Below are 23,081 nucleotides of genomic sequence, written 5' to 3'. Positions count from 1 at the left end.
AAAAACTCCTTAGAAATTCAGAAAATTCACCCACTCACACAAAATTCAAGTTGATTTTTATGTGACCATACCAATCTTGTTATTAAGGAAGCAAAAATCTACCAAAAGCCCAACTTCTCTTACAAAACCATACAAGGAGTATGCGGAATTGTGGATTCAAAGTAAAAGTAAAGATTGAAGATTGAATGAATTCAGAGGAGCAGAGAGAGGGTTTTTAATTTCCTTTAATCGGATTATCTTTCATGTATATTACAGTCAAAAATAAAATCAATGCACTTCACCACTTCTTTTATGAAGGAATTTTTGGAAATGACATCTACAATGAAACATTAAAAAAAATAAATAAATAAATAAATAAATAACTAAAAAGTGAACTTAAAAATATCCCAAAATTCTTTAAAACTTTTTTAAAAGGAAATGAATATAGTAGTTCTGTGGCCCAAAATTTCTTCTGAAAAGGACACGTTGTCCACGTGAACCATGGGCGAAACCTCGTAGGACACAGTTACAAACCAGTTCATCAAGTATTGGTTAATCTTATCAATAAAAATAAAAATAAAATACAAAACTAACCATCTAAATTTCACTAGATTTCATTTCAGTTCTTTAATTTTATTTTTTGTCAATTTAATTCTTTAAGTTTCAAAAATTTCAATCAAGGGCTTCATTAGACCTCTGTTAACTTTTGCGGTTAGCACCATTCCAAAAAGAGCCATATTTCTAAAATTGAGAGAGACCCTAGTAGATTTGAAATTGTTTTTTTTTTTTTTTTTTTTTTTGGTAGTAAAAACTATTGTGAAAAGTTCCAACAAAGTGATTGCCCAAAAAGATGAGCACTCCTAAGGACCGTTTCCTCTCTCGTGAAGAAGAAGTTGAGCTAGCCCAGAGCAATAAAAAAGTCAAGGACGTGAACCACGCGGATTACAATTTTAGCAGGGAAGAGGAAGCTATTAATCAGGACAGATACGGAAGGAATAGTTTGTCATTCAAAGATAAACTTATGGGTGAAATTCCAGGAACCTATAATTAGGCTTTTGAGTTGTATGGGAATACGGAAGCTGATGAGGACTCAGACAAAGAGGTGGCTGAACTGCGAAGTGGTGTTGCAGCAGTGACGCTATCCAAAGAGGTGAAACAACGGATTAGAGCTCCCTGGGTGAACTCTTTGATCGTGAAAGTTTATGGCAGGTCAGTGGGGTTTCATTTCTTACAAGCTAGGCTTACTTCTTTGTGGAGACCGTCGGGGAGGATGGATATTATTGATTTGGGGAAGGAGTTCTATCTTGTCTGGTTTGGGCTGAAGGAAGATTTCTCAGAAGTGTTGGAGAAGGGTCCATGGTTTATTGGAGAACACTTTCTCTCCATTAGACCATGGGAGCCTAACTTTAAACCTTCAACAGCCAATATTTCATCGGTTGCAGTTTGGATTAGATTAACAGAGTTACCTATCGAATATTATGAGTTGGATGTGCTTAAGCAGATCGGTAAAGCTATTGGGAATGTTCTAAAGATTGACACTCATACGGCAACAAAAGCAAGGGGAAGGTACGCAAGGTTATGTATCCAGGTGGATGTTGAGAAACCGTTAGTCATGTCGGTGAATATTGGGGGTTTGGATTAGCCTATCAGTTATGAGGGCATTCATAAGCTGTGCTTCTCGTGTGGCCGGATTGGGCACCGGAAAGACGACTGTGTGTATTTACTCAGAGCCACCTCGTCTAAGGAGAGGGCCGATACGGATGTGCAAAGCAACACGGAGAGGGCTGATACGGGTGCGCAGAGTAACGTAGAGAGGACAACATGCATGGAGCATGAAGGAGTGGTCCCCACGCATGCGCAAGGAGAAGGTGACACGGTTCAGGTTGGTAGTGTTGGTACGATGGATGAGGACAGCTACGGACCGTGGGTAGTGGTCACCAGGAAAAAGAGTGGGAGCAAAGGACCATATATTGGAAGTACACCTGCCAGCAAGGTTCTGAAGCAGGAACGGGTGAATCATCCGAATCGGGCTAGTAACTCTTCTGGGCCTATCAATAAGGCTAAGGAGGATGGGCTGGGCCTAAAGAGAGATGGGAAGCGCAAGGCAGGTCCGGTGGTGATTGGAAAAAGGATTAATGGGCCCGAAGGGATGGTTCAAGCTAGTGAAAATTTTAATAAGGGGAAAACGCTGAAGACTAAGGCTAATGAGTCTGTAAGGGGTAAAAAGGGTATTGCACAACTTAGGGTCTTCTCGAACAGAGAAGTAACATCCTCCTCTTCCATAGGTTCTTTATACCCTGTTTTCTCTTTAACAAATATTGCTCAACCAAACATTGACCCAAATTTCCGTTTCTCAACTTAACTAGAGAACAAGATGGGTGATCAATTGAGTAGAGAACGTGATGGAGATCGTCAAGCCATGAATGGGGCGGACGGACAAGCTTTCGGAGAGGTAATATACAGAGAAAAGTATAGTCCAATAAAGACAATACACATATTGTGGCGAAACTTTTATTAATCTTGCTTGTTTTTATCCTTGAATTTGTGGATGAAACTTTCGGCGAAGAACTAACCTGGAGCCGACGAAAATGCTTTAAAAAATATCTGATTCCAGATTTCCACATCTTTGACCCAGCACTTGCTCCCTCTCTCATCCCACTCTCTCTCTCTCTCTCTCTCTCTCTCTGGATTAGGCTCCTCGGTATGTTGTTACGCTTTCATCTCAGTATTTTATTTTTTAAAATTTTGAAATAAATAATAAATTTATTAATTTAATATTAAATAACACTAAAACGGTGCAATTTTGGGAGGGAGCTAACGGCAGAGTTAACAAAGGTCTAACGAAGGCCTTAATTGAACACTTTCGAAATTTAAATGACTGAATTGACAAAAAATAAAATTATAGGACTAAAATAAATTTTAGTGAAATTCAAAAAGTGAGTTTTACATTTTGGCCCAAAAAAAAAAAAAAAGTACTGGTTGATGAAAACGACATCATTTTAGATCTTATCAAGAATTCAGGATATGTCAAGGGGGGTTGTACTTCTAAGTTCTACACTTGTCCAGTACTTGGGACATGGAGAAGTAATCTAATCCAAATTCCAAAACCATTCCGGCGTACATTTCTTACATAATACGTGCTAACTATGAGCATATGCAATTATAATTCATTGACTTAAATGTCAAAGAATTTGACTCAAATTGAATTATATATAGTGTATATTTGGATACCGTTTATTTTACTGAAAACTAGAAAAAAAAATGTTATTGTTCATTAATGAATACTGTTCATTGGCCTGATTGCACTGTTCATGTTCCATGAACAATACAACAGGCGCTGGAATAAAAAATAAAAAATAAAAAATAAACTAAATGCAGACGCAAATCATTTCTATCCAAATGGAGCTATAGTATCAGTGTTTTTCTTTTTTTTAAAATTATATAGTATCAGTGTTAATATGCACTTTCAATATATACAAAATAGGATGCAATGTATAATGTTTGAAAGTTGAGAACATATTTAATTAAAGCTTTTGTGTGAATCCTTAGAGATTTTACATGAATCCTTAAGAGAGTCATTGAGTAAAAAGTGTTAGGTTCTAAGACTTTATGAACTAAATGTGTTAGAACTTCATTTTGTATATGTTGGCAAACCATGATGAAAACAATGAGTCTAAGTTTAGGCTTACTCAAAGTTTGTTTAAGTGTAAGTTTGAATTGAGTGTTTTGCAAAAATTTACTGTGTAAAACTATAAGGCTTGATCGATCGAAAGTAAGGCCCGATCGATCAAGAATCGTAAACCAGAAAATTCTGCAAAAATTTGAAACACAACCCAAGCCCATATGACGTGTAGGGTTAAGTGTTTCACCCCTAATATAAAAGGAAAAACTCTAACATCGTTTTAGAACTCTCCAATAGCTTTGCGTTTTCTCTCATGTGAGATTTGAGAGCTATTTACCTTAAAACACAAGGAAAGCTCTGCCAAAGTCTAGATCTGAAATCAAGTTTTGGTGGTGATTCAGTTGCTACACAAAGATCCTTCAAAGTACAAAACCTTCGAGTGGAGTCTCAAAGTCACAAGTAGGAGAACTTGTGTTTAGTGCAAATTCAAGAAAAGAAGTAGTCCATGGACTCGGAGTTGTCACGTGGTCATGGTAGTAAGTTTTTTACTCAAAGTAACATTAGGATGTTAGTGGTCTAAGTCCTTTTATAAAACTTCAATTCTTTTATATTGGATTTGTTTTTACTTTGAGGATAGTTAGGTCAAATCCTCCCCAGAGTTTTTACCGGTTTAGTTTTCCTAGGTCATCAGATCTTTGTATTCTTTTCTTTCTGCATTATATCTGTTTTGCTCATAAGTGTTTAACCTAGACTTGAATAACAAACTTGCTAATCAACTTGGCTTAATATTAGGTTAAACATATTGTGTTAAGGGGTCTAAAAACCTGACAAAAAGTTAGATAGTTTTTTATTAATAAGTCTTGACTCCTAATCGATTCCAAATTTCCAATTCAACCGACCGAAGGCTTAAAAACTGTTTTTTTTTTTTTTGTAATAATTTAAAACAATGGTTTTGAGTGTCTCAAATGGTTAGTACGTTTTCTGTATATTAAAATCAATTAAAGTAACTCTCTAGTGGTGCTTTCTGAAGAGCTATAACTCAGTAGCGAAGCCAAGATTTAAGATTGGAGACAAGATTAAATGACAAAATTGATAAAAAAAAATTATAAAATATTAATCAATATTACTAAAAAATAAATAAACAATTATATGCTAATATAATTGTCATAAAAAATATAATATAAATGTAAACTGCAATTTATTTTTCATACATAGAATTCAATTCAGACTCGTTATTATGATAGGTTTCTCCATAATCTTAATTAAGTACAAATATATTTTTCAATAGCATTAAAATAAAAACAAATAATCATTTCATAGTTAATTACAATAATATTAAGAGATTAATATGAATTTATACATGTAATTTGATTACTTATAATAATTTGAGGAAATAAATCAATATGAAAGTACTAATAATATAGCAATATATTTGCAAAATTGTACATATGCCTAAATGCCATATATACTTTTAAAAGATGACGTAGAATTCAGCTTTTGTTAACAGCTTTGAGTTTAATAGCAAAATCCCAGAGTTTGAAACTAAGAAACAGTAAGTAAATAAAAGAGAGAAATTTTAGTGGAAAAACTACTCAGTGCCATACTTTTTTTATTTTTTATTTTTGAAGATATTTTTAGTGCCATATTAATTACAAAGACATGATGTAGTTTTTTATAATTTTTTTCTTAATTAAGCAAAAAGTATGATTTATTATTATTGTTATGTGAGACCCATTATTTAATACCTGACTCGTAGCAAGAATGGTGAAACAACTAATGGGTGACTAGGAAAGAAATTTTGTAATGGTGAGGTCTTGTGAATTTGCAAAATGCTCAAACTACTTTGTAATATAATAGCTAACATCCTAACATTATATCTAACTTTTTATGGGGGCAATTGCCCCTGATCCCCTTAATTTGCTCCGTCATTGTTATAACTTCATTGGTTATTGACGATGCCAAAAATATCATCAATGAGTCACACAATGTTTGCACACTCGAAACGACACCTGCACAACAAAAAAAGGAGAAAACCTTACAAAGAGCATTGGTGTGGTGCCGGCCAAATACCCTCTGAATGTCAAGTTAGTACTTGTTACAACTCTAGAGTGCTAGAGAGAGGTTAATTATGCGTACCTCATTTTGTGAGGGTATTGAGGCTTTTATAGTAGCAGAGAGTTGACCTCTCTTTCTTGGAGTAGAAGTCTTTTCCTTATAGGAGTCCTTATGAGCGTAAATTACAGAATCCTTTCCTTGTAGGACACTAACACTCCATGTGGGATACAAGTCATTTCCTTGTATACTTATGCGTGGTGGTCAAGCCAAGTTTTAATAGGGTCGTCACCTTTAGGACCGTCAGCTCACCTTATTTCCTTCAGCTATATTGGCATCAGCTTCTTAATGGCGTCAGTCTTAAAGTCCAACTATTCACTAATTGTCCCGTCAGCTTAAGCTGTAGGATCAATTATATGAGCAAAGCTGACGGGTTGAACCTAAAGTCTTCCATGCCATAATTTTACCTATCAGTTATAAATAATGATATTCATTTTAAAATAGAATTCTTCACCATTACATGAAAATTCACAAGAATTCTCACAAAATTGCTATTTGAAAAATTCTTGACTTAGTTGTATCTTGAGGATAAATTTGTAATGATCTGTTAGCAGCGTTTTAGTTAGGGAAAAATATTGTCTAAGGACAATAGCGATTCATGCCTTTAAGCCTTTGTTTATCAATCATATTTTTTTTTTCATTGATTTACCCCCAAATTTCTAACACACTCAAGTTCGTGATGACCCTGTCTCTAGCATCACTCTTGGCATAAGCCTACTTTACCCTTTTACAAGACTATTCAATTTCTCTCATGGATCTCTTGCTGCCCTTAGTCCCAGCCACAAGTCTTAATTCTAGATCGGTTGCAATCATCAAATTGCCACAAATGGAATGAAAAGTGGGTCCATGTAAATGATCGAAACCTCGCAGACAACCATTGATTCTTAGTTTGGGGACTAAAAAAGTTCGTTGATCCAAATGAATCATTCTTCTGGTCTCTCTTCGCCCCCCGCCCTGAAACTGACCCACAACATAGCGCCCATTCGCTTCACGCACAGGAAGGCAATGAAGTTCAGTTCATGAGACCACGGTGGAATGGAGCAGGATCTTTTTTCTTTTGGAAGATACAAGAGCGAAACAATCTACCTATTGATATTGGAAGAGCCAAAAGAGTCTTCCAATGTATCAGTTCTGGGTCTAATTGCATCTCCTCTATTGGTGGTGGTCGAGCCATCCTTTAAAGTCCCTAGAGGGAGTTTTTAACCCAAACTTAACTTGGATTAGTCCAACTTTGATCTCCTTTGGCACCAAAATGATGGATCCCAAGCACCGAGTGGTCTCCTAGTTATGGCTTTTGTGTCACTCAACAAACACATCAGTAGAAAGTTAATAGAGGAACTGCCAATCAAAATGGCACATAACACTAGAGACATGGATTTAATTTTTGAAATGTTCGGGGACAAAATTCAAGGGTGTGTTTTGTACTTTAACAACAAATCTTTAATTCTTCACTTCCAATAATTTACCCTTGGAACTAGGAGGAGTTTCAAGCAATGACAATAATTTAGTTTAGAGTAATATACTAATATTACTCCAAATTGGTTACAATTAGCTCAACTTGAAAGTTTCCTATTGTCAAAAAAGAGATCGAGAGTTCAAAGCCCCACCTATATCAAAAAAATCAATTGATATCTTAACCTAAAAATAAAGAGCAATTGTTATAGACTAGATATCATAAGTTAAAGTTCTATCACACCTATTAGATTTTTTTTTTTTTTTTTTCCTTTTGGAGGAAGAACATAAACCTTTCATTAAGAAAAACCAGCAATGTCCGCCTAGACAATAGAAAGAAAATGTGGTGGAACATCCTCCATCCAAACAACAAAATACACAAAGCATGCCAAGCTAAACTATAAGCAACTTTATTACCTTCTCTCTTTACATGAGAGTAACATAAATGAGTGAAAAATATTGCGTCAAAACGTAAATCATCAATAAGAAAACTATCAGAGGATAAAAACATACTGTCATTGATCAGAACTGTCATAAAAACCTGAGAATCTCCTTCAAGAACCACCTGATTGAATCCCAAATCCACTGCAAACTAAAGAGCTATTGATGTCGCCTTCACTTCAATTTCCAATGGTCTATAAACCTATAACAGTTGCCGAAATAGAGATGCCAACTCCGAACCATAGGCATCACGCAGCACCACTCCAATCCCAAACTTGTGTTCCTTCATAAAGATTGCACCATCAAAGTTTATCTTTATCGTACCCTACGATGGAGATCGCCATTGACCCCATGTTATAGGAGGGAGAGACTGAGGGACTGGTTGGATTGACAAAAACTCTACAAGTCGATCTTTTGCCTTGGATGCAAGCTGATGGGGACTGGAGCTAGGTTGGTGCAAGTGAACCTAATTTCGTTGGGTCCATACCGACCAAGTAGTGATAGAAAAAAGTTCCAAATGATGCTACTGTTTTATTAGCCAAGATAGCAACTCTATGAAATTCAAGAAGGTGGTTGATCTTTTTCAAGCCCACAAGTCATCATCGCAACAATTTTCACAATAGTTCAATTAACAAGTTTTTATTTATTCTTATTAGGACTTATCACTTTTTTATTTACATTTATTTTTTTATTCTAGTTAGATTATAGGGCTATATGGACTCAAACTGTAGACCTTCTCGGTAAAACAGATCAAACTAATTATTATCAAAATGATTTGAACCGTTTCAAAGACCCAACATGCATTTTTTTTGTGCATTGGGCTCTTTCATAAACTGAAAGAAATATCAGCTAGTCTACCATATTTTTTTCTTGACATAAAGATAAAGAGATGGCTCCGTGTGCTCGAATTCATTATTTTGATTCCAATAAAAGGGAGCACTACCAAAGTGTTTCAAAGAAGGATTATCCTGATGTAGGTCTGCTTTTGGCCTAGATTAACTTAAATTAAATGGAGTATGTCTCTATCGACCCGCTTCCGCTTAACTTAAAGAAGCAAATATGAAACTTTATACACCTTAAAGCTCATAAGATAGGACGAAAAAAGAAATTTTTGAGGTCTTAATACTCATTATGCCTAGCATTGAATAGATGGGATATTCACCTTATCAATATCTCAAACCAATGCAAAGGTGGGTTCCATTTATTTGGTACCGAACCTAAATGGAAATGGGCGCCCGGATTGGACCGAACCTTTTGTTAGGCTTTTGTTCTCTTGTTTTATTCCCGAAAACATAGAGTAAGACATCTATTTATCAATAAAATCAAATATTTTGATTCCATGATGGACTTATCTGAAAAACATTGGCGCGCGTGTAAACGAGGTGCTCTACCAACTGAGCTATAGCCCTTGTGCTTGTTCTAGTTATACATATTTTATCATGTAAATAATTTATTGTCAAGATGAATATTACATAATCCAACAGCCGATTTTTTGTGATCTCTTTGATTGGTATTGCCTATGAGTAATATTTCATTTATAATCCATCGATGTCATAGGCCCCATTTTTTTTCTCTTTGTGATGATAAATGACTTACTTAACTCAATGGTTAAAATATTACTTTCATACGGCAGGAGTCATTGGTTCAAATCCAATAGTAAATATATCTTATTAGATACCGGGGTCAAAGGTATGGTATCTATTAAACCCTTTTTCAATTATTCAATTAAAAAAAATTGATTTATTGTTTTAGTTCAAGGAATCTTAACCAGCGGCCCGCTTGGCACCCAAAAAAGAAAAGGTAGTAAAATCGTGGCATGCCGTTGCTTACAACATGCTATTTTGAGTAAGTACGTAGTATCTGTGACGAACAAATCAAATAATACTTTTTACTAACGGATGACGATAATTTCTCCCTTTTTTATTTTTTATTAAACTAATGACGTTAAACTTTAACAAGGGGTGAGCTGACAGCCTAAATCGAAAAAGTTGAAAAGTAAAACGTGCAATTTTGAGTGAGACTAGTCTAAGATCTTGCCACGTAAACAGCTCACTACACGCTCTGAACACTTGTTTTACTATGTAGTACGTACAGCAACTGGAGAGAAGTGGACTGTGTGCAGGTTGAGAAATGGACAAAATAGAGCGGCAATTTCAAAGGTGTGAAACCAACAACAACTTCGTACTTAAGTATTTTAAAAATCTTTTTTTTTTTTTTTGCTTTGACAAAAGTCACAAAACCAGTGGTCCTAATTGGCTAATAGGACTTTTAGGAGTTGGGAACTCACTGGCAACCTATGAAACTCCGTGTTCGTGTTCCGGTTTCACCCACGTGTACCAGTCTCTTCCGCACCAAACTATAAAAGGAGTCCCACGCTCACTCCTTTTGCTGCTTCAAAAAACCAAGAACCAAGACAAACCTCACAAATTAACAAATAACAACTAGCAAAGCAAATCAGTTTGAAAACAAATCAGTACTCGTAGTCACTCTCAAATGAATATCTTTAGCCAATACTCAGACCCTTATCCATTTGGGTCTAACTCGTTTTCCTTTGACAAAGCAGAGACTTCTTCTTTATCCGACGCTGGAAGTGGCACCTCAGCTTCAACTCACAAAGGTGCTCGGTACTCCGATGATGAAGTTATACTAGCTTCGAGGACACCCAAGAAGTGTGCGGGTCGAAGAGTATTCAAGGAGACACGCCACCCAGTTTATCGAGGAGTGAGGAAGAGGAACAAGAACAAGTGGGTTTGTGAAGTGCGTGAGCCGAAGAAGAAGACTAGGATATGGCTCGGGACGTACCCAACTCCAGAAATGGCAGCACGGGCTCATGATGTGGCTGCTTTGTTCCTTAGGGGAAAGTCTGCGTGTCTCAACTTCGCTGACTCGGCTTGGAGGTTGCGTATGCCTGCTTCAAAGGATGCCATGGACATAAGGAGGGCTGCGGCGGAGGCGGCGGAGGCTTTTCGGCCTAGAGAGTTTGGTGGGGAATGTGGTGTTGGCCGTGGTGATGACGATGAGGAAGTGAAGAATTGTGAAGAGGTGTTAGGAAGCTGTGGTGAGAGTGCTGTGGTGGAGAAGAAAGCAAGTGTGCAAGAAAATGTGGTGTATTTTGATGAGGAGGAACTGTATGACATGCCTGGCCTGTTGGTGAATATGGCTGAAGGGCTTTTAATATCTCCACCTCCTTGTGTTGGGGATAGTAACAGTATCGACTGGGATGACATGGAGATTGATGCCCAGCTGTCATTGTGGAGTTTTGGCGTCTGACAAGTTTGGATAGTGAGTAATTCTAAAATCACATCATTTTTTATAACAATTTTTTTATGTTAAACGGTGACTTTATATGTACGTGAAGATTTTTCTTCACCGCTCATAATTTAACACATAAAATTAAATTGTGACGAAAAGGATGCAACTTTAGATTTTTTCACCTTGTAGTGTTTTTCTTTGTTTACATATTGTTTCAATTCAATCAATTGATTGGTACAGAGCTAGAGATATAGGTAATTAGCAACAAATTGTAATTGACTTGAATAGGGACAGCCATGAGAGCCCTAATATTCTTGTTATTGTATCAATTTCATTACTAATTGAGAGTAAAAAGCTACACTTATTTTATTTATTTATTTATTTTCTTGCAAAACATCCTTAACACTTTGTACTGAATCGATATAAATAATCCATGATAAGGAGCAGGCCTTACGGGACGATTCTGCTAATCCTTTTGTGGTAATGTTAATGATAGGCATCTCCACTAAATATGGCCAATCAACAAAGTCACTTACATGACAAGGGTGATGGGACACAACACAAGTGAGGATTAAACAGCACATCTTCAGTAATTATTGGTGAGAGGTTTCAATGAAGGCGCGGGGAGATACTTGTGAAAAATTCTATAGCTAAGGGCTCCTGGCAATTGCCATTAAGCAGTAAGCACTAAAAAGTGGATGGCCCAGCTTGAATTTTTAGGAATAGTTCATTACCATTAATTAATTATAAATAGCAGAGTACCAATGAGGAAATGACACGAAAGGGAAAGACAAAGCAACAAAAATGAAAAGTGCTAACCAGGTATAGGCTATGGGTCCGTTTGGATAGCATTTATTGTTGCTGAAAGTTGATAAAAACTGATTGTTCCTGAAAACACTGTAACAAAATAATTTTTAAATGTGTGAATAGTATTGTGGGACCCACTTTTAATATTAAATATTGCATAAATAGTGCGTGAACAGTGCGTAAACAGTGCACGCACTGTTCACGCACAGTAAATTTTGTTCCCCAAAGTCAACAAAGTGCGGCAAAAAAAAAAAAAAAGGTAAAACGCAATTTTACTTTGAGTAGCAAAACTTGCTATCCAAACGCAGCCTATATGTGGAGGATTTCCTTTGAGATATTCGGAGGATAAGATGTCATCAATGATATAATCAATGCACTACTTAAACTTCTTGGAAATTAAGATGTGACTAGACTTTCTCAAAAAAAAAAAAAAAAAGATGTGACTAGAAAAGCCAAGGCCTCGGGGGATGATTCATTTCACTCAACAGAATTCAGAGCAATTTGATTGTGTCTAGCTAAGCCAGTTGGACTCATTCAACATATATAATTGAATGAGACTGTTTACTTAGGGTCCGTTTGTTTTGGTGGTAAATGATTTTCGGAAATCATTTACCACTTGACCCCAGTGTTTGGCAGGAAAGGAAAATTTTATTTTCCGGAAAATCAGCTTCAGTTTGACCGTATTTACTCCTTTGACCCGAAAATCATTTTACGCCCTTATTTTCCCTTCAAATGATTTCCGAAAAAGAGAGAGCAAGAGCCTTAACGAACCAAACCGAGCGAGAGAGAGAGAGAGAGAGAGCGAGAGAGAGAACGAACCAACGCCACAGCCCATCGTCGGTGTTCACGAGCCTTCGACTTCGCTGGCGCCACGAACCCACGAACCGACGAACCGCGCCATCGCACCGGTCTCGCGTCGATCGCAGCACCTCGCCATCGCACCGGTCTCGCACCTCGCCATCGCACCTGCCGATCGCTCCAACGCCGCTCGACCCAGACCCATCGCCTCCTCAATCGCGCCATCGCACCTCGTCGTCGACCCAGACCCATCGCCTCCTCGAGCTCGCCGATCCACGAACCAGACCCATCGCCTTCAACCGCCGACCCATCGCCTCCACGCTCTCTCTTCCTCGATCTCTCAGTTTTTTTTTTTTTTTTTTTAATTTGATTGTTGTTGTTGTTTTTTTTTTTAATTTGATTGTTGTTGTTGTTTTTTTTTTTATTTGATTGTTGTTGGTTTTTTTTTTTTTTTTTTTTTATGAACTGATTGTTGTTGTTGTTGTTGTTGCCGGAATTTGCTGTTGTTGTTGTTGTTATGTTGTTGCCGGAATTTGCTGCCGGAAAATAGCATTTTCCTAATAGAACCAAACACATGAAAATATTTTCCACAACAATTTTCATAATTCAACCAAACACTTAAAAATATTTTCCTTTTCCAGAAAATAACATTTCCGGAAAATATGTATTTTCCGGAAAACGTTTTACACGAAACAAACACACCCTTAAATAAAATTAATAAATAGAATCATAAGACTGTAAGCCTGTTAACTATGTTTGATTTTTACCGAAGTAGTTAAGTTTAAGTTGTCAAGCTTCTTCGCGAATCAATATACATGTTCAAAAATTATTAGGTGTAATTAGAGCATCTTTATCAGTTGTGTTAAATGTGCCAAATGCCAAATATTTGGCACATTTAGCACACCAAACACCCAAAACTTCCTTTTATCAGATGTTCCAAATGCCATAAATTTTGCCACATATGAACAGTGCCGTGGCAAATATGCCACGGTACGGACGAAAATGGTATAACTGAAAATTTTTTATTCTCTTTTCTCTCTCCTCTCTCTTCAGTTTATTCTTTTCTCTTCTCTCTCACCTCTGTTCTCTCTCACCGATTCCCTCTCACCTCTGTTCCAGTCCTTTGGGTCAAATCATTGGCATCTTCGAAGATCAGCGAAGCAGCAGCAGCTACAGCGACAATGGGTCAGGCGTTTGACGATGGGTCAAGCGTTGAATCATGGGTCAGGCGTTTGACGATGGGTCAGGCGTTGAATCATGGGTCAGGCGTTGCTCTTTGGCCCATGCTTGGTGTTCCAACTGCAACGATGATCGGAGTTTGAGGTCTGATGGTGGTGTTCCTACTGCAACGATGATCGGAGTTTGAGGTTTGAGGGTGGTGTTCTTCAGATTTTCAGTATGGGTCTGTGTTTGTTTTGATTTGTTCCAAAATTGGGGTATGGGTATGTGTTTGTTCCGATTTGGGTGTGGTGATGCAGTTGTTCTGATTTGTTCTGATGGGTTTGTTGTTGTTCTATTTGGTTGATCAGGGAGTTTGGATGGTGGATTCGTGGCTTTGGGTTGGCAGTGCTAGTAGTTTTGTGGGTTTGGGTTGCTGGTGCTAATGGGTTTTGGCTGTGTTTTCTGGGTTTGAGTTGCTGTGTTTTCTGGGTTTGAGTTGCTGTGTTTTGGTTGTTGTTGCTGTTGTTGTTGTTGTTGTTGCGGTGGTGGTTGATGATGACGATGATGATGGGGAGGAATTTAATATATTATTTTAATGTGTAGGAAATATTATTTTAATGTATAGAATTGAAGTATAAAACATCTGATAAATGGGATGTTGTAAAATGATGTGATAAAATAATAAAGTAGAGTTTTAGTGTGGCAAAATTGCATAATTTTTGCCACATCTGATGCGGATGCTAGTATTACTTTAAGAGCAAGCACTATTCAGTTTTCTTTATGAGCAAATATTCGGACTTCACTACCAAAAAAAAAAAAAAAATTGTTTATATTTTTTGAAGAAATGAACTAGACTAAAGCTTAAGTTTAGACTTGCCTACATATAAAACAAGTCAAATTTAAACATAATGAATATGCTATAACATTCATATCCATTATGATCATATAAACATCCATTTTGTAGTAAAATTATATACAATTTTAAAAATACAAAGTTGTTGAATCTAATTTTATCAGTTCAAAAACAAAAATCATTCTATATAATTTACTCAAATAGTATATAATTTAGTTATTAATTATTAGTATAGATTTACAAAATGTTAAAAAAATTTATTTGTAATGTTTACCATGTAAGTATAAGAAAAGAAAAGGCAAGTCAAAAAGCTTATGAAAAACTATTTGGATTGATGGAGAATAGAGTAGATTTGGTCCAAAATTAGTTTATTTTTAGTCAATTCAACTTTACTTCCCTATGCTCTCTCTCCTTTCTCCTTCAATCCAAACGGCCCTTAGTTTGATGACTAAAAATTAATCTAGCTTAAACATTTAATATAATTTAGTAATAACTAGAGCTTGGCACATGCTCAAAACTGAATTTAATTAAATAAGCAATCCGGAATTTGTGATACCCGATTAGCTAGAGTCAATACATTTACAGCTCTAACCAATAGCAACGTTTGACCGGAATTTTTCTTAGGGGTATGCAAAATCATATACATTTTCTCTCTCTCGCTCTCTCCAACTTTTTAAAAATGACATATAACAAATGTTGCAACAACCAAAGCTATGGTAAGTGGTCCATTTTTATGGGTAGCAATGCAATGACCCACGAGCAATCCAGCATAATACCCAGGGTGGTCCATTTTTATGGGCAGCAACGCCTGTCATTAAATTTGTTTATCACTGAACTTTTAACACACATGCTTTGTAACAGTAGTTTGATCTTTGTAACGCCAGCCTCAAAGCTTGTAGAATATGATTTGGGGGTAATTGGTCCAATCTAGATAATTTAATCCACAAATTTCAAATCCGAAGAACTTCAGTAACATCTTTTTGTAATTTGATTGGTCATTCTTCACTGTGACATCATTTCAGTACGCAGATGTTTTTCGGCCTTTTGGAATACAAATTCTTGCACCCACCTGTTTGGTGTAGTTATTATTCTAGACTTTTTTTTTTTTTTTGGAGAAACTTCTAGACTTTTTTTTAAATGTAATAGATGGATAGAAGAATTAAAAGGGAAAAATATTTTAATTATAAATAGAGCTTAATGGTTTTTTTTTTTTTTTTTTAAATTTTAGAGAATTTCAATCTATGGGATCCATGCCTGATAATAGCTCTTTATATCATACCAAAACACTAATCAATTTTTTGTGTAAGTAAGGATTGAACCCTAGATCTCTTATTAAACAGTTGAGGTGACTAGAACTCATAGCTAAATGGTTAATTAAGTTGGAAAAGATAGTAGGAGTTTTGAAAGATAGTTTATAGAGATCAAGGATGTTAAGTAATTAAGAGATTAATCAGGAAATGCTATTTTTGACTTTGCAGTAACATGTGATTTGACCACCGCACATCTTTGATGCGATGGTCACTCCACAAGTATAAATGTTTGTGGGATGTGGAGGCAAGGGTCGAGGTTCAAGTCTCCAGAACAGAGTTTCACACACATATACACTTAAATTAGGTTAGAGTAGAATTATATTTTGTATAAAAATAATAATAATAATAATAATAATAATAATAATAACATGTGATTTGATATTAAGGAATTTGGCCAAGAATAGGGAATCACGATTAGCTCCAAAAATTGGTCAAATGTTAGTTAAATAGATTTTAGGGTAAAATGAAAAACTGATCATCTAAGTTTCTTCAGATTTCATTTCAGTCCTCTAACTTTATTTTTGTTTATTTTAGTCCTCTAACTTTCAAGTTTATTCAATTAAGGCTTTTTCATCAACTTTTGTTATATGCTGTGGTTAATTTTTCAATTTTATAAAATTTTCTTCAAATTTTTTAAATTAAAAAAATTCAATTAATTATTGAAAAATATTTTCCAGATTTTTTTTTTCAAAAAATGTTAACAAAAGTTAACGGAAATGCCGTAATTGAATAAATCTGAAACTTGGAGGACTGAAATGAACGAAAACAAAGTTAGAGAACTGAAATGAAATCTGAAAAAAGTTAGAAGGTCAGTTTTACATTTTAGCCTAGATTTTATCCTTACTTGATAAATGGATAGGAATGGTATATAAATGCTATAAAGACTTTAAGGTGATATAAGAAGAAAGTGTAACCACTCAACATAAGTTAATAGTACAAGATATTTGTATTTGAAGATGGAAAATAAGATATTTTAGAAAAACAAATCCAAAGATTAGTGGAAAAGGAATGAAGAGGGAGAAATAAGATGTGTTAAAAAATAAAATGATAAAAGAAAAAAAGTGGAATTTAAATGAAATTGTTGATAATTATAAAAAGTGGGATGAAATAGTTACTTGATTAAAAGAGTGGATAGAGACCAGGGGCGGAACTTTGACCACAACAGAGGGGGGCCATACCTCTCCTAGAAATTTAAAAATATTCACATTGCATACATTAATAGATCATATTTGAAAGATTTGGTCGAATTCATACATGACACTTCTAATACTGAAAACTAACTCTAAAATTGAAAGTTGTTCCGAAGGACTCAACCACCTAGCACATATCAATTGTTGAATATTTATAGTACTTTTTTAAAATTAAAAGTTTATAATTTTGGGATTTGAGTACAGCAATACTGTGCTCCATGCCTCCACCTAAGAAATTGTTACGTTTGGTGCTCTCTTTTACATAATACACAAATAAGTACTACTAGTATTAATTTGTTTAACCTAAAAAAAAAATTCGTTTGCTTTTTTAATTCAAATAATAATTTGTTTGACACTTTAGCTATTTGTTATTAGGTACTCAGAGTTAAAAGTTTTTAACTTAGAAATTTAGACGATGTTAGAAGAATATTATACATAATATCCATAAGTACTACTAGTATTAATTAATTTGTTTAACCTTAAAAAAAAAAAAATCGTTTGTTTTTTTAATTCAAATAATAATTTGTTTGACACTTTAGCTATTTGTTGCTATGTACTTCGAGTTAAAAGTTTGTAACTTTGAAATTTAGATGATGTTTGAAGAATATTACACATAATATTGTGTGTGTTTCATGTTTTAAGTGCTACTAAAAAGTTACAATTTTTTTTAATGATAAAATCATTTTTGTTCACGCTTTAACCTTAAAGATAAAATTTCGGTTCCATCCCTAATAAGGATGAAGACAAGTTATTTTTATTTTATTTCTTGATAAGTATGATATTCATAGAATTTTTTTTTTTTTTTTTTAGAAAAATAGAAATGGAATATCAACAAGCAAACAAAAGAACGAATTAATCTCATCTACATCCTCAAACCTTAGGCAATTTTTTTTTTTTAAAGAGTTTCAACTTATGACATCCGCTCCTGATGTGATTCTTTATCATCAAACCAAGATACTAATCAATTTTTGGAGTAGGCTGAAATTGAACCTCAAATCACTCTTATTCAATCATTAAAAACTTTTTACTAATTGAGCTAACCAAAACCCACAAGGCAAAAATCTAGTAAGGAAGAAATGAGAATTATTTCCTTAAAACAATCCCATGCATTTAGTTATATTATAGGCCACAAAATTAACCTCCCTCTATGTATAATTTACAAAGGAATTTGTGAGTGAATTTAAAATAAGCTTAATTTAGGCAATAATGTGTTGGATTGATCAATAAGCAAAAGTTTTAGTTAAGTCTTTCTTGTAGTGGAAGAACAACGTTTAGTGCTTCTCTTATTGGATGTGAGTTTTGAAAATCTAACTGTTGTATTACATGTTTTTTTAACCTTAAAGTCATTGGTATTAATTGCTTCATGATCTGTGTTACTGTTTTGTGTACTAAAAAACAGTTCAAAAACATCACATTGGGCATAAAAAAATCGTACACAATAATCACATTAGGCTGAAATTGAACCTCAAATCACTCTTATTCAATCATCAGAAACTTTACTAATTAAGCTAACCAGAACCGACATTGCAAAAATCTAGTAAGGAAGAAATGAGAATTATTTCCTCAAAACAATCTCACGCATTTAGTTATATTATGGGCCACAAAATTAACCTCCCTCTATGTATAATTTACAAAGGAATTTGTGAGTGAATTTAAAATAAGCTTAGTTTAGGCAATAATGTGTTGGGTTGATCAATAAGCAGAAGTTGTAGTTGAGTCTTTCGTGTAGTGAAAAACAACGCTTAGCGCTTCTTTATTGGATGTAAATTTTGAAAATCTAACTGTTGAATTACATATTTTTTAACTTTAGAGTCATTGGTATTAATTGCTTCCTGATCTGTGTTACTGTTTTGTGTACTAAAAAATAGTTCAAAAACATCACATTGGGCATAAAAAAATCGTACACAATAATAACTCAATAACGCATATTTGTAACCAGCTACAGTAGTAGCGTAAGTAGTAGGGATCTCCATGCTTTCAACATGGCGATTTTGGCAAAACAAGGGTGGCGAATGTTAGTTGATCCATGCTCACTAATGGCTCGCTTATACAGAGCAAAGTACTTCCCTAACAGTGATGTCGTAAGTGCAAAAATAGGGAGCAACACATCCTATGCTTGGAAAAGCATACATCAAAGCCTAGAAGTATTGAGACAAGGTACAAGGTGAAGAGTTGGAAATGGGAAGTTGATTCATATATGGGATGACAAGTGGCTGCCTACTCTTTCAACATACAAGGTTGTTTCTCCACCAAAAGATTTTGGAGATTTTCCTATGGTATCTGCACTCATAGATACGGACACAAAAAGATGGAGGAGGGATAGCTTGGAAAATATTTTCCTACCTTTTGAGGTGGAAACAATACTTAACATACCTATTAGTTATCATCTTCCTGAAGACTCTATAATCTGGGTGGGCAATAAAAAAATGGTCATTTTTAGTAAAAACTAAAAAGTGCTATTATGTGTAAGGGTGGCAATTTTTATCCAAACCCACGAACCCGCCCAAAATCCACTTAATTTGGATAAGTCTTGACCCAACCCAATTAAATATTTGGGTTAAATGGATAAGACCCAAATGGATAATTCAATTAAATGGGTTTTGATGGTTAAACCACTAGGTACCCAATTACCCATTTAAAATTTAAAGTTTAATACTTTAAAAAAATTATTAAAAAAAAAAAAACTAAAAACTAAAACTAAAAATCCTAACAAACAAGAAAACATCACAGCAGCTACAGCCAACCGCCTCTTCCTCCATCTAATGTAAAAAATTTCTCCTCCATTTTCTAGGCAATTTCTCAGCTACCAAACTAGACAAAATCTAAACATCTTTCCCTCTTCCTCTATCTAAAGTTTGTCTTTCTTAGTAACTCAAATAACAAAAAGCTTTTCTGCAATGGTGCCCAGGAAACGACGCGTTGCTAAGGAAGAAGGGAAAGAGAAACCGAAGTCCAAGTTGGTAGCACGGGGACTCGGAGCGCAACTCGGAGAGGTGCCTGTATTAACTCAAATAACTCAGTGGCTGAGTTGCAAAGACCAAGTTTCTGAAGGCGAAGAAGGCTGAGAATTTGCACGAAAACCATTGTGATTGGAAATCAGAAATCAGAAATTGGAATTCGAAAATCGGAATCCTATCCATTTCACAATGCAAAGAGCTCAAGGTGGACTGGTGGAGGAAGAAGTCGAGGAAGGGACGAAAACCATGGTGATTGAGTTTTTCTTTAGGTTTTCTCCTTCTTCTTCTTTTCTTCTTTTTTTCTTTGGGTACTTTGTCTTTGTTTGGTTGTGGAGAAAAATGAAATAGAAAATTAGTGTCTTGATATGGTTTTCTTGTTGTTTTCGTTTGAAAGGTTAGGCTTTTTACTTTTTAGTGCTTTGCATATTATGTCTAATGTTTCTTGTTTGGTTGCCGAGAAAAGTGCAAGAAGAAAATTAGTCTCTTGTTGAATTACTGAACATAAATTTTATAATGGGTTAAATGGGTGGGTTACTAATTAAATGAGTTGGGTTGGTAATAGATATAAATGGGTCATAAATAGATAAATACACAACCAACCCATTTATGACCCAACCCGCCCATTTGCCACCTTTTATGTGGCTAGAAGAATCCTAGAAAAAGAAGACCATGGTGAATCTTCTTTGAGTGATGTGTGTGCTCCGCAATGGAAGAGGATGTGGCATTTGAGTATTCCGAGAAAAATTAGAATATTTGCTTGGAGATTATGTATGAATGCAATCCCCACTTTGACCAATTTGTTCAAAAACGGAATCCAAATGGATGTCACTTGCCCCATCTGCAAAAAAAGATCTTGAGTCAGTTGAGCATGCCATTCTAAGATGTGTTTCTGCCAAGGCAGTGTGGGCTAAATGGATTGACTGTCTTATCAAAATTCTTGATTGCAGCCTGGATGTCACTGATTTGGCTCTCAGCTTAATGAACCAGGGAAATCAAAGTGACCTGGAGAAATTTTTTGGGGCGGCCTGGTCAATTTGGTATAATAGGAACCAGGTGGTGAATGAGGATGGTGGTGCAGTTGCTGAACAGGTTTGGCGATTAGCTATCCATCTGATTGAAGACTTCAAGGAGGCAAATATTCAAATAATAAAGCGAAAAGGGACAAAGGATAGGGCCTGGAAACCTCCTCCTAAAGATGTTTATCTTATAAATGTAGATGGGGCAGTACCAGCTATGAAAGGTAACTCAGGAATTGGAGTCATAATTAGAGATTGGAATAATCAAGTTGTTGCAGCATTGAGTATGCCCCTTTCGGGTAGATTTGCAGTGGAAGAGACTGTGGCAATTGCTATGGAGCAGGGCGTTGTTCTTGCTAAGAAGCTGGGATTAAATCAAATCATATTGGAAGAAGATTCAATGCAAACTATTCAAGCAATCTGCAGCAAAGATGTGTGGGGAGTTGCAGGTCATATAATTCATGGCATTTTGCAAGGAATGAATGGCTTTAATTATGCAGAAGCTAGATACATTTGCAGGAATAGCAACAAAATAGCCCATGAGCTAGCTCTACAGGCCAAAAGTTTAGGAGAGGAATGCAAATGGATCGGTGTGGTCCCTGAGAATCTAGCAAACTTGTGTACGCTAGAAGGTATCTAGTCTTTTATTTTTGTTTTTCTTTCCTTTTTTTTTTTTTTTTGGCTTGGCTGTCTGTTGGTTTATGTCGGTGCTTTGTCCTGCTGTTGGTTCATGGTGTTTTCTGCTCTGTACCTATTATGACTTTGTTTAAAGAAAATTCAGTTTCAGTTTCCAAAAAAAAAAAAAGTAGTAGACAACATCGATTGAAAGGGTTGTTCATGCACAGGACGGCTCGTACCCCGTGGTTTTGCAGCTTTTGCAGACCCATGCCACTCGCATACCTCCATTTTGCTGGACAAACATCAGAGCTTGGGACCTTCAAATTCTGTGTTGTGCTAATTAATGTTGTTCCGCGTTTATAGTTTATATTTCTGCCATTTGAAAAACGCAATCATTCGTCGCTGAGCACGCGTGCAAAGTGATTTTGAAAACAAAATTATTAATAATGACTATATAATAAAATGCTCTTCATATTCAAATTATTTCCTCCATTATTACTGAAACTGTTTTTTTTTTTTTTTAAGTCCATCGATTCTCCGTACAAGGAGACTTTGCCTAATTATTCGTTTGCTAATGATACAATTAATGCATGGAGGAGCTAATCAGTGCTTGACCTAGCTATAGCAGTCCATTGCTTAGCTAATAAGGTTTGTATGATTAAAGCCGGCCTCATTACTACTACCTTGGCAGTGGCTAGCCCTCGGACAACTCAGATTTTTTTTTTTTTTAATATAAATAATTTGATAAATATAATGGAGAATAAAATATTTTAATTTTGTATTATTTCACATGAAAAAAAAAAAAAAAAAAAAAAAACAACAAACAAACAAACAACAACAACAACGATTGAGCTATATGGCTCTAGACAAGCAAAACTTATATCTCTCTGCACATTTATGACAAAATAAGCATTAGTTGCCCATGTTTTTGATAATATAATGGTTGGAATTGGAGAAATTTGAACTATAAATATTTTTGTTAGAAACAATAAATAGTATAAAATAAATAAATAAAAAAAATTTCTGGTCGTATTGATTAATTCACGATTAATTGTTTTCCGAATGGTACGAACTCTTTTATTTTATTTTTTGGGGGGGGGGGGTGTTAATAAACGAGAATGCATTAAAACTCAAAGCAATATAGAAACAACAGTTATAGGACAAAGATTGTTAACAAATATATACAGACCATTAAAGTCATTGTCAAAGAAAGGCTACATGCTATTGGAGGAAGAATTCGATAGAAAAAAGCATAATGGGAATCGGAAAACATCAAGAGAAGACAATGTCACAGTGAGGCACATGATCAGTGAGTTATTAGCCTTTAAGTAAGTGTTTGGTAGAAAAATTTAAGTAATGTTATTTAAATATTTTTAATATACATGTGAATAAAAATGTGTGTGAAAATATGTATATGTAGGGTTAGGATTTGTGGCCTAAGCCCAAAAACAATAAATTTGTAGAGCGTGGGTGATAGAACTAAGTTAACTATGGAGCTAACAATGGTTGATCA

At 35.2% G+C, this 23,081-nt stretch overlaps 3 protein-coding genes across 3 annotated transcripts; all 3 read left to right on the top strand.

Annotated features, from left to right (window-relative positions):
- Positions 1-829: 829 nt before the first annotated feature.
- On the top strand, positions 830-2,341 carry LOC112003850 (uncharacterized). The gene is made up of 3 exons (XM_065767490.1): positions 830-977; positions 1,059-1,545; positions 1,630-2,341. Exons 1-3 carry the CDS (start codon positions 830-832, stop codon positions 2,339-2,341), a joined length of 1,347 nt encoding a protein of 448 aa, XP_065623562.1.
- A 7,641-nt stretch (positions 2,342-9,982) lies between these two features.
- On the top strand, positions 9,983-11,231 carry LOC112003825 (dehydration-responsive element-binding protein 1A). Its single transcript, XM_024036043.2, has one exon. The coding sequence runs from the start codon at positions 10,100-10,102 to the stop codon at positions 10,874-10,876; it is 777 nt and encodes a 258-aa protein (XP_023891811.1). The 5' UTR covers positions 9,983-10,099; the 3' UTR covers positions 10,877-11,231.
- A 9,525-nt stretch (positions 11,232-20,756) lies between these two features.
- On the top strand, positions 20,757-21,582 carry LOC112003851 (uncharacterized; the record flags this gene model as incomplete). The annotated part of the gene is made up of 1 exon (XM_024036073.2): positions 20,757-21,582. A coding segment is annotated over exon 1 (826 nt), but the record flags the coding sequence as incomplete, so codon positions are not given.
- Between the last annotated feature and the right edge of the window lie 1,499 nt (positions 21,583-23,081).

This window comes from Quercus suber, unplaced genomic scaffold (assembly GCF_002906115.3).
Source record: "Quercus suber isolate HL8 unplaced genomic scaffold, Cork oak 2.0 scaffold_813, whole genome shotgun sequence".
NCBI classification, from domain to species: domain Eukaryota; kingdom Viridiplantae; phylum Streptophyta; class Magnoliopsida; order Fagales; family Fagaceae; genus Quercus; species Quercus suber.
The sequence above is the reverse complement of the archived record's forward strand: the minus strand, read 5'-3'. Positions and strand labels throughout refer to the sequence as shown.